The sequence below is a fragment of the Mytilus edulis genome, chromosome 3 (assembly GCF_963676685.1).
Source record: "Mytilus edulis chromosome 3, xbMytEdul2.2, whole genome shotgun sequence".
Classification (NCBI taxonomy): domain Eukaryota; kingdom Metazoa; phylum Mollusca; class Bivalvia; order Mytilida; family Mytilidae; genus Mytilus; species Mytilus edulis.
In genome coordinates this window covers 97,113,619-97,126,484 of record NC_092346.1, presented here as the reverse complement: position 1 = coordinate 97,126,484, position 12,866 = coordinate 97,113,619, and the positions used below count along the sequence as shown (strand labels likewise).

The 12,866-nt window shown below is 33.4% G+C and overlaps 2 protein-coding genes across 4 annotated transcripts in view; one reads left to right on the top strand and one right to left on the bottom strand.

Moving 5' to 3' along the window:
- LOC139517900 (leukocyte tyrosine kinase receptor-like) overlaps window positions 1–11,575 on the bottom strand; it is a 296,261-nt gene extending 284,686 nt beyond the window's left edge. For 2 of the 3 annotated variants that reach the window (XM_071309393.1, XM_071309392.1), the window contains exons 1-2: window positions 11,500–11,575; window positions 332–484 (exon numbers count right to left, since the gene is read on the bottom strand). The gene's annotated coding sequence lies outside the window, so the exon portion shown is untranslated. The remainder of the gene's footprint in view (window positions 1–331; window positions 485–11,499) is intronic. The other variant, XM_071309394.1, reaches the window with a different exon arrangement.
- LOC139515524 (uncharacterized) lies at window positions 2,211–3,626 on the top strand. The gene has a single exon (XM_071305100.1). It carries the CDS (start codon window positions 2,211–2,213, stop codon window positions 3,624–3,626), a length of 1,416 nt encoding a protein of 471 aa, XP_071161201.1.
- Window positions 11,576–12,866: the final 1,291 nt, after the last annotated feature.

Sequence of the window (12,866 nt, the reverse complement as noted above, 5' to 3'; positions counted from 1 at the left end):
TCTTGAAAAAAAAGTGTGAAAAAAATATTTATTATGCAACATATTAAAAAATCTAAAATATTGGAAGACAGGAAAAGTGCATAAACATTACAATTATCACAATCATGCTGCTGGCATGGCCTAATATTAAATTATTCTGTTTAGTAAAACTCTAGAAAGGGGGTATGAAAATGATAATTGTATTGAAATATCATGGCAATTCTCTTGAATAAATACTTAATTTGCAAACCATAGTGTCTACAGAATTGAGTCTATGACATTTTACTACAATACCACAGCAAACATTTTGTACTGGTCTAAAATTGCACAATTTATCTTATAATCTATTTACCTGTAAGCAAGTGTGGTTCTTTGTGGTTTTGAATACCTGTAAAAATGTGGTAGGAACAACATCAAAACTGTTAGGCACTGTCAATGTGTTGAGTCTACGGTCAGCTTGCTGGTTTAAACACATTTACCTTGAGGAGGTTAGTCTTTTTAAACCCTTTAAAAATCAGTAAATATATTGTATATTTGTCAATGTTTGCCATTTTCTTGAGAAGATTTCATCATCATAAGAACCAAACTTTTTATTTAGAAACAGTTGCAATGATATTTACATTTGTTCTTAATATTCTGTTTTACCTCCTCTTTTTTTAACACCCCTTAAGAACTTCTGTGACTAAGTGTAAGGCTACTCTAATGTCTTCCACTAAATAAGTGATCAAAATCACTGGTACAAAGATTGAAAGATTGGTATGTATAATTTCAAACCATATGTTAGTCTTTCATGGAGGTAATAAATGTTGAAGAAACAAAAAATTACATGAAATAGACCTGTCGTGATGTTACACTATTGTTTCAGGGTAGGGTGAAGGTTGGCGCCTATTAAAATGTTTAAACCCACAGCATTTGTTTGCACCTGTACTAAGTCAGGAACCTGATGTTATGTGGTTGTCGTTTGTTCATTGGGTTCATAAATGTTTCACGTTTTTTTTTATATAGATTAGACAGTTGTTTTTCCAGTTTGAATGGTTTTACACTAGTCATTATTTGCTGTTCAGTTGGAGCCAAGGCTCAATGTTGAAGGCTGTACTTTGAACTATAGTGTTTACTTTTAAAATTGTGACTTGGATGGAGAGTTGTATCATAGGCACTCATACCACATCTTCTTATATTTATCTGTTGCATGTAGTTTCCTAGATCTATTCTTGAGGAACATGGCAATTTTTCTGTGGACATCTATCAATGCAGTAATTCATTTGCAGAATTATTCAAGTGGGTCTCATTGAGGTCTAAGCGTGATGCGGGATTGTCGATTTTTTGTAAGCGTGACACGTGAAAGTCAAATTATTGTGTCGGGAAAACGGGAAATGAGGTCTAGAGGGACCAGGGAAATGACAAAAATCAAAGAGCTGAAGAGCTCTGAAGGGAAAAGACGGCCATTGTTCCAATTTTTAGGGGGGTATCTTTTGATAGTCTACATACAAAGAATGAGCAAAAGAACAGCTAGAACATATATAAAGGCTGACAATAATGAAACTAATTGTTGTTTATTGTTATTTCATTTCCTTAGTCAAGAATTCATCATAGAGACAATTTGGACCAATGAGATCTGCACCTTCTAAATCAAAACATTTGATTTAAGTTGGGAGTTAATTATCTTAAATTCAATTGAATTTAACAACTACTACATTATATTTTAAAATTTTAATTATGTACAACTGAACGGCAGGCTAAGACTACTCTCAATTTTTTGTGACAATATTCTCAAGAAAGTGAGGACTGAAAAATCTATTCAGTTTTAATTTTCCATTGATAAAGTTCCCAGTTACATAAACTCTCATCACAGGGATACATGTACTTATAAAATCAAATATGATTGATATAAAAGCTGTGTGAATAGTTATCAAAGGTACCAGGATTATAATTTAGAACGCCAGACGCGCGTTTCGTCTACATAAGACTCATCAGTGACGCTCATATCAAAATATTTATAAAGCCAAACAAGTACAAGTTTGTTTCCAGATCCCACATTTTGATATATCTGTAAAATTCATGAATAAATAGCTTTAAACTACAAAAAGCAATATTTAAAAAAAATGAGAAAAAAAAATGACCACTACAATAATTATGTTGGTATGCAAAATTATTTTTTAATTGATGATTACCAGAAACCAGTGAAATGCCTAGGTAAAAAGTTTGATGCAACACTAGCAGATATGGTAAACATGGGTGAAGTTCAAGAGCAATTGGTAGAATGGCTGACGAAGATAGACAAAAGTGGGCTCCCAGGAAGATATAAGGCCTGGATATATCAACATGGGGTCTTACCAAGGATATTGTGGCCATTACTAGTTTACGAGTTCCCATTGTCCAAAGTGGAGGCCTTAGAGAGAAAGATCAGTGCATGCCTAAGAAGATGGTTGGGTGTGCCAAGAAGTTTCAGCAGCATTGGATTGTACAGCACAGGAACAAAGCTACAATTACCAATGAAGGCATTGACAGAAGAGTATAAAGTTACAAAGACAAGACAGGTTATGACGTTGAGAGACAGCAAAGATGCTAAAGTGAGAGGAGCCAAAGTAAAGATCAGGACAGGAAGGAAATGGAAAGCAGAGGAAGCAGTTAAGGAAGCTGAGACTAGACTAAAGCACAGTGTCATCGTTGGTGTAACCGCAGTTGGTAGACAGGGATTTGGTATGACAACAAAACCAAGGTGGGATACAGCAAATGAGAAGGGACGGAGGGAACTGGTGCAACAGGAAATACGACAGATGGAAGAAGAGAGTAGGAATGTTAAGGCAGTAGGAATGAAACAGCAGGGTAGTTGGTTGAATTGGCAAGGAGCTAGAAGCAGGGCTTTGACCTGGAGCGAGATTTGGAGTATGGAGGGATACAGATTGAGTTTTCTCCTAAGATCAGTGTATGATGTTTTACCAAGCCCAACAAACCTCTATACCTGGGGGTTGATAGAAGACCCAACATGCACCTTATGCAAAGACAAACCAGCATCTCTACAGCATGTGTTGTCAGCATGTCCAGTCGCATTGAAAGATGGAAGATATACATGGAGGCATGATAGTGTATTGAAAACAATAGCAGCAAAGTTGGATACCACCAGGAGAAAGAAGAGAAAGATGCAGAAGAACATCATATTTGTAAATTTTGTGAGGGCTGGAGAAAAGAAAGACAACCAGGCAGAAGGTTTAGGGATACTTGGAACAGCATCAGACTGGCAGATGACAGCAGACATACATCAACGCATGAGTTTCCCAGCAGAAATAGCAGCAACATCGCTAAGACCAGATATAGTCATTTGGTCACAGGGAACTAGGCAGGCGGTCTTGCTGGAACTGACAGTCCCATGGGAAGACAGAATAGAGGAAGCTTATGAAAGAAAGATGGCAAAATACCAGCAGCTAATAGAGGATTGCAAACAGCGGGGATGGAGGACGTGGTGTTTGGCAATAGAAGTCGGATGCAGGGGCTTTGCAGGACAGTCAATGTGGCGGGCACTTAGGACCTTGGGAGTGGTAGGAGCAGAGAGGAAGAAACTGATTACAGAAGTGTGTAGAGAAGCAGAAGTGGCATCACAGTGGATTTGGAGGAAAAGAGACGAAGTGTGGAAAAGTACAAAGTGTTAAACAATGAACATTTATTGTGTAGATAATGGACAGATATAGATATACAGAACAGCATTCAGTTACAGAAGATCAGCTGAGACATCGGAGCCGTGTAGGCCATCCAGTTCCAGGTTCAGATTGATCACCTGAGCCGGCGCACCTCTGGAGGTTGTTGTGGAATAGCGCCGAAACAGCCAAGGAAGGAGGACTCCACCTGATGATGGAATTGGAGCAGCATTCTTTTGATGTTTACAAGGTAAACTTATCATATATATATGTTACAGTGAATTTGTATAACCAGCGATTATGTAGAATCCCTGATTTTTCAGGGACTATGTAGAATCACTAAAATCATTAGTGATTATACAGATTCCCTGAAAATTACCAGTGATTTCACATAATCACTGATAATTTTAATTAGTATTCTACAAATTCCCTAATATGATTTCAGTGATTATCAATAATTAAAATCTCCAAAGATGATGAAACAAATTAACATTTTTTTTCTTATTCCTTGAAAGTTTAAGTTTACATGCAGTTTTCATTCCTGATCTACTATTTGATTCTTAAGTGATGAGTTTTTTCCTTTATATTTTATCAAAGTGTTGAACCTCATTATGCTACTAACAAATAAGCTTGGCACAGGCACAGGTGTTGCTTGGGTTGAAGAAAAACGTATGCTCAAAAGTTAATGCAAATTGCAGAGGAAAAACAACATATATCTCAAACCAATTCCACAAGTGGTTCCAGGAAAGAGAGATCCTTGCCATATAGCAATGGACTCCTGCTCGGATCTTTAATACAAGAAATCAGTTTGAGGTTGCTGATTTCCCTTCATTGGTACCTTCAGATGTTTGTGCTGAAAACTCTATTTCTCTGAGACGTGCGGTAAAATATGATTGGATATGGAGGACAAGGTTTTTTAAATGTTGATATTGTGGTAAAAACAAATATGAATTTAATAGATATACATGTAAAAAAACAGGACAAATGTGTAAAAGTCGTGCCATCCAAATCTAGTTTGTAAATAAAATGTTTATTTTTAAAATATTGTGCATAAAATTAACATTTATCAAAAAGATTGTACGCGTAAAAATAGTTTTGATGACAATTTCAGTTAAATTCATATCTCAAACTAAAAACAATTGCTAAAACAATACGATAAAAAAAATAATCATTATGCCATTTAATCAGGTTAATATTTTAATACTAACTTCTTCAACCCGCCCTTGTGGGCTCGCTTGATATTATTAATACTGATACAGTAAATATCAAAAAGAGCTCGCTTGATATTATTGCTGATAAAGTCAGTATTAAAAACAAAACATCAATTATTCAATATATATTGTGCTTATCATTTAATTATATTGTGCTTATCATTTAATTATGCCATTTAATCATGTTAATATTTTAATACTAACTTCATCAACCCGCCCTTTTAGGCTCGCTTGATATTATTAATACTGATACAGTAAATATCAAAAAGGGCTCGCTTGATATTATTGCTGATAAAGTCAGTATTAAAAACAAAACATCAATTATTCAATATATATTGTGCTTATCATTTAATTATATTGTGCTTATCATTTAATTATCCTGTGTTTATCATTTCAATATTTTTGTGTCTTTCATATTAATATACTATGCCTAACGTTATACATTATTAAGGGTAATAGTCTGATATGAGCCAGTCCATGAGAAAAGGTACACAAACGAAAATTTTACGAAATTTTAAAAAGTGTGCATAATTATTGGTAGTAGACTTGTGATTTATAAAACACATTTACTTTTCCTTATATCTTTAAGCTGTGAGCTACACGCACCTGCAAGTGTTGAGACCCCCCTTTAGTTTTATCAAGATTTTTAATGACTTATTTCATATATTTCAATCATTTTTAAAGTACAGTTTAAATGGCTTGATTTGCCAATTGATAATGTTAACCCCGGTAGCAGTGGGGACAAGGCTCTCGCTAACGATGCAGATATCAACGCAATCAGACCGGGCAACGGTACGAGTCCCGTGCAACGACGGTTGATTTATATAATATTAAATAACTTAACTTAACTTCGGTTGATTTATATAATATTAAATAACTTAACTTAACTTCGGTTGATTTATATAATATTAAATAACTTAACTTAACTTAACTTTCAATTTCATAGAGGTCATAGTTTTTGTATTTTCCCTCATGTTTTAATATTGTCTTACTTTCCTTAAACCGGTAAAATTGAAGAAAATTATTGACTTTTGTCTCTTTAGTGTCGTAAAATTTTAAGTTTCTGGTCGGTATAGCATTAGTCCGGGGAACAAATGATTTTACACTTGCTGTTTTAATTGACAAATTCAGGATAAAATTGACAATCTTATGAATGTTTACATTAATGTAATATATATATATTTTTTAAATAATATAAAAACATACAGGAACAAATTTACTGTCAAATTTTAGAAAGACACCTTATTATTACTAAACAAACAACCCAATAATTAACAAAAATTAAAAAATTAAAAAGTTGGATAAATGGGAAGACACCGTTATATATTTGAGTATCATTTCAGTTATTCTGTATAATCCCTGACGTTTTTTCTAGTGATTATACATAATCCCTGAAAATTGTAGTGAATATATATAATCCCTAAACTAACCAGTGATTATACATAATCCCTGAAAATTTTAGGGATTCTACATAATCCCTGATTATACAAATTCACTGTAACATATACTTAATGTGACATTTTTAGAGTTCATCTACATTGACTTTCATTTTAGTGGGTAATTACTCATCAATTGAGGTGCTCCTTAATTGGAGAAAAATTCTAAAAACATAACTTTACAGAAAGAATGAAAACTGCAGTTGCTCTCCCCAATCTCAATAGGTATAAACTACAAAAAGCAACATTTTTTTTTTTTTTAAACCATTTCAATAATTATTTAGTATATAGAAGACTACTTATCATATACTAAATGTCACATTTTAAATGTTCAGAAACATTTATTTGATTTTAGTGTAAAATTACTCATCAATTGAGGTGCTCCTGAATTGGAGGAAGATTCTAAAAACAGAACTTTACAGAAACAATGAAAACTGCCGTTTCTCTCCCCAATCTCATGTATCCCCATTGACATTGTTTACCGCGAAAGTTGACCTACATATTATCTGCTTATAGCCTCAGATTCAAGCATTTCATGTTGGTGTGTGAATCATCTACACTACAGCAAACATCATAAGGTTTATATTTAACAAATACGGATTTTAAATTAGTATACAAGTACTGTGAATGATTTTTATAATGAATAAAGGATATCCCTGTGTAGTGTGGCATTCCAACAATGACGTCACTATGTTAGATATATTTAGAATATTTCGTAATACTGATTTTTCCGGACTGTAAAAGAAACGTATATGGTGTAAGGGAAAGCTCAATATACGATAATTTCATGAGAAACAGAAGGGAGTAAATGTGTAAAAAATGTATTTAAAGTCAATCTGTTCTCCTTGTCATCAATTTCAGTATGACATTTTGAGGGGGTTTCCAAACTATCAAAACAAAATGATTGACGTGAGGGAATGATACTCTGGCCAACCCCATTAGGGAATTGACGGCTTGAAGCCGTCTTTCCCCAAAAATAGAATTGCTTACGTACATAGTGTAAGCGGGATACGGGAATCGGACAAAACAGTAAGCAGGATCCGGGATCGGAACCCCCCAATGAGACCCCCATTCAAGGGTGTAGAACCACTAAATTGGATCTAGTAAAAAGAATCATTCAAGAAAGTAATACATATCAATACAAAATTGTTCCTAGTGGTCATTTACAAAATTTGTTTTTAAGTTTCAATATCTTTCACTTTCTCTGTACACCATAATTCTGCACCATAATAAAGAATTGGAGCAACCATTGAGTCAAATAATTTAAATCCAAGATTTATATCTCTATTACTATTATCCTGTAGTTGATATTATTAATTGTGAATTTATAAATGCACTGTGGGCTGGAGGCCTGTTTTTGTACAATAAACATGATTTGATTTGATTTTATTTGACAAAATTGTTCCAACGCATAGATGCAAATTAGCATATTAATATGGTAATTTTTATATCAAATGAATGCTTAAGGACTTAAAATCACTGTAGCAACTCTGAAAGTTTCTTTTGATAAAAAAATAAAATAAAATAAAAGGGAATATTTTTGCTGTTGCTCAGATCAGAACTACCTCTTCTAGTTCTACAACACTTCCAGGAATCAGTGCACTCTAAAATACAATTAATTTTTCGGCACAAGCCAGGAAAAGATAGTTTTGTCATGAAATGACTGTCATTTCATTTGAACTTTAAACAAAAAATGAACGCTTGAAATTGCTCATTCATTAATTGTTAAAATATTTGTAAAAATAAGTATTAACAAATGTCTGTTGTCTGTAACAGTGACATGTTTGAAATAATTCCTTGCCAACTGTTTGGCAAACATTTGACATTCAACTTAGTTTGAATTTTTCTGGAGCTTGGTATTTTAATTATTTTACTTTTTATAGTGATATGTGAATATGTAACGGTTTATTTGTTCCTCTGTGATATTTTATCCTGGGGATAATTTGTCCCAGTAATTTTTTTCCAGGCATGGTATTTCACAGGTTGATTTTTTCCTGAGGAGTGAAAATCTATCTGTGTTATGCGGATAGTATATGTACCGGTATACATTTGCCGTACTCTATTTCACAGAACCGTGTGAAATAGAATCCCATTAACTACTATATAAGTTACTCACAATCAATATATACCTGACTATAATTATAAAAGTTTCACAAAGGTAGACCAAATTTGCATAATTTATCAAAGGGAGGTAATTATGAGCAATTTATATTTTAAAGATATTAATATAATATATTTCTGAATCTATTTTATAGTGAAATTTTTCCTTGAATCTTATTTTTTATATATTCATTTATATAAAAAGATGACTTACAACTTGATTTAATAAGACAGATAACATTTCACAGGTAAAAACTATGCAGCTGTTAAACATGTTTTTGTTCCAATATATTGTTATGCTATGATTTATCTGATTTCCATATAATCAATAACTACATCTCTGTCCCCAGACAAAACTATTTATATAGTTAAAAATATCATCATAATCAAATTCTTCTATTACTGTTAACAGTAGTAATGCAACTATATTTCTACCTTACTTTTAAATTTATATTTGTACCGAGATCTGAAAACAACTCACTTTTACATGTATTACACTAACCTTACATGTATTTAATCATGATATTGTTTTCACAATTACGATCTTTGAAATTACTTCTGGTTTTCTTCCCTATGTTTCATGATAATTTTCCTTTTAAAAGGATGATATTGACTTGAATATTTCAGGAAATTTTTTCAGGGATAATTTGTGAAATTATTTCCCATTATAAATCTTTTTTTTTTTAACAATTTCGTTTTATTTCAAATACACTATTGTTATTTCATATTCATTCTAGAGGATAAGTTTGTTTTTAATAACTATTTAATAAGTTACCTACCCAGATAGAATTTCACGGCAAGGAAAAATATCCCAGGGAAATATTTTCCTCCGGATAAAAATATGACAACAACTACTGTGACATTTTTTCCTCCGGATCAAATTTCACCCGGATATAATTTTGCTTTACAAATAAACCCTGCTTTATTCTTGATCAACACACTGAGCAGATTTAAAAGTCCTAGTTCTTATTAGGTCAATTAGCTGGAAGGAATGCCACCTTAATAGGCAGACTCATTACCAGTATTTTGACTACGAGCTGACTTAGTCCCTACAATTTCACCTTAATGCTCTTTTCTAAGCAAAGAATTATGAATTGCACCAAATGTTTTATTACTAATCCTTTTCCCAATCAACAAATAGCTAGCGGGTAATGAAATATATATTGAATTTCTTCTAATCTGATTGACATGACTGATAAATGTCAATTACTTATATAAGAAATATGATGGGCTTAATAGCTTGTAAATCACAAGTCTATTGTGTAACTTATAAATAATCTTCTGAAATAAATACCTTATTAATATTGTGACGAAAAAGAGTTGAGTTGGTCAAGTTTGCCGTGATGCCACTTGAACTCAAGTGTGTATTCTTGTGTTTGTGCTGTGTTGTTGGGTGTAAAGTTTCACTCGTACACGGACAACAAATGCCAAGTATACTCTTTAACAGGGTTACCCTAAAAAAATCTCTGGTAGCGTGATTAAGGGAATCCTGGTCACATAAATAAATAAATGGATCCTCAGGTGTAGTCTGAACGAAGTCTTGCAAGTTAACATAAACACAAAGTAGATTAAAAGTTCAATACTGTATTATTCAAAATCCAAAGTAGATGTACATGTACATGTAACAGTTATACAAGTTTACAACAGCAGGCCCAACAATGCAGTGACATAATCCTAAATCTCCTACGTACACACCTCTCGTACACAAAATCGTATCTCCTCGTATGATCTCGTATATCGTATATCTCTCACTACCTATTTCTCTTTTATACTACTCTAGTAACCAGATTACAATATGCTTAAATGACTCTGAACAAAGAAATATTCCACAGGAGCTAAATTACAGGAGCCCGGAGCTAAGGTCAACCGAAGCTGAGGTCAACCGAGGCACCAATATAAACAAAGCAACAGGGCACCAGCTGATTAACATGTTTGATTTGACATTTAACAAGTACACTCTTATTGAAGGCGATACAATTAGATTGTAATGAATTATTTGATAGTGGTAAATGAGAATAAGTAATGCGATTATACGATGATAATAAAACTCACTGATGCATGTAATAAATGAAAAACGTTACAATATTATTATACTTACATGGTATATATTATGTTTTGGATTATATTCTTTTTTTTTAGGAAGGTTTCTGGAGCTATTTTCTGGTTTGTTTGAGACATGTGGTCCAATGGGATCGTTAAGAAGTTTTCATGTGGGAAACTATTAGACCAATCTATTTGATGTCCGAGGATTTTAGCTGCTCCCTAATGGATTGATAGTTTCTTTTGGAGATCCTTTATTGTAGGATTTCCAGCTTTTCTCTACCAGGAAAATAGCTTAGACATACAGCGGTATCAGTTTGGAATCCAAGTGCCCTCACAGGTTTCCCTTTCTTTGCCTTGGCATTTGTGCAGCATCTGGGGTGACCTTTTTGTATATATCAATTGTTTTTGTATATCTTGCATTTCTATATTTTGAGGATGAGTGAATACGATGAGAGGGTGTATTTGTATGTTTTATTGCATTGTACTTAGGAACTAGTTATACAAATGCTCACATTAAATATGTACTGATAGTGTGTTAAATGTCCTCCTTTACAGTGGGTCTCATTTGGGTCTCAGCATGGCAGGTGATTGCCGATTGTTTGTAAGCGTGACACGTGAAAGTCAAATTATTGTGCCATGAAAACGGGAAACGATGTCTAGCAGGACACGGGAAATTACAAAAAAAATGAGAATTGCTTACATGCATAGTATTAGCAGGACACTGGAATCTGACAAAACAGTAAGCGGGTTCGGGATCAAATCCCCCCAATGAGACCCCCTTTATACCATAACCCATGATGGTTCTCCTACTAAAGGAGGAAGATACAGAACATGCATACATTAAAATTTGTATTTCTGCCTTTCTTTAAAAGTAACATATATGCGTGTAATACGGTATGAAATCGAAGTTGCCAATCAATTCCAAGTACTTGGATGATTTCTTTACAGAATAAAAAAGTTTGATGAATTTTTTTGATCGACGGATTATTGGAAAAATTAAAAGCCAGAGGCAACAAATTTTCTCTCCGTTGATTATCTATTAACCAATCTTCGACTTGAAGGAGAGGTTCTTTTCCGTACAGAGCGCTTGACACTCACCATATATAAATACCTTCCAGTTTTCATCTCTTTTTTTTTTCATCAGCATGCTGTCAGGTTCCCGCGAAAAGGGAAGTAATTCATAAAATGAAAAATCATAAAATTACTTTCTTTAAAAAAGAAAATCAACACGTGAACTCGAAAAATGAGACAGCTTAACTTGAAAATGTAATATTATGTTGTTCTAATTTGCTTATTGAATTGAAATATATGACCATGAATGATCCTGTAACCTGTCCCCTATGAAATATTGTCCACTGGACAGAATTTCTCTTCAAATAGCGCGGTGTCCTTGACTATGCAATTAGTTTTTAGTCCGGCGTATAGTTGTGTTTTATCATTCAAGAAGAAGAAGAAGAAGAAGGGATGATGTGAAATACTTTCACTGACAACATTGATTATATAAATATTTCTGGCCATGGCAATGTATAACAATGAAATACTGTCCATGATAATATTTCCAAATCAAAGTATGTCTTCCCTGGCGGCAGATTAATGAAATTATGAGAGTGTTTCTGAATTCTTTGCAGAATATTGTTCTTGAAAAGTATGTATACAAAAGCACTCAAATGGAAAAGATTGTTGTTTTGTAAAGATGACATTCGGAAAATGAGATGAATTTCATTTTAAACTGATGTCCCTCTTTTCGGCAAGGTCTTAGGTCTAATTTTATTACTGGAACCTTATTACATGTACAATCTTTTAAGTTCTATGTATAAATATATCATGACAATAAATGAGTTCAAATAATCTAAGAGAGCTAGGTAATTCAGTGGGAAAATTCATATTTCGACGGTGCACAAAAATTAACTGAGATCCAACATGTTGTAATACTTTTCACACTACTAGGATTCTCTATATTCTATGTATACTCAATATGTGCAGTTTATATGGTCAATGGTATGACTTTAGTTGTTATGACTTTGGTAAATAAAAAATATATTAGGTTAACAAACGCGTTAAATGTTTTGTACGACAAATAAACGGTGTCTTGATCTTAATATCAATTTTGACTTCTGTTCAATATAAGAATACATCACATGAACTTGTGAGGGATAACAAAACAAAATAAACAAGAATGTGTCCTCAGTACGCGAATGCCCCACTCGCACTATCATTTTCTATGTTCAGTGGACCGTGAAATTCGGGTAAAATCTCTAATTTGGCATTAAAATTAAAAAGATCATATCATAGGGAACATGTGTACCAAGTTTGAAGTCAATTGGACTTCAACTTCATCAAAAACTACCTTGACCAAAAACTTTAACCTGAAGCGGGACAGACGGACGAACAGACAGACAGACGGACGGACGGACGGACGGACGGACGAACGGACGAACGGACGCACAGACCAGAAAACATAATGC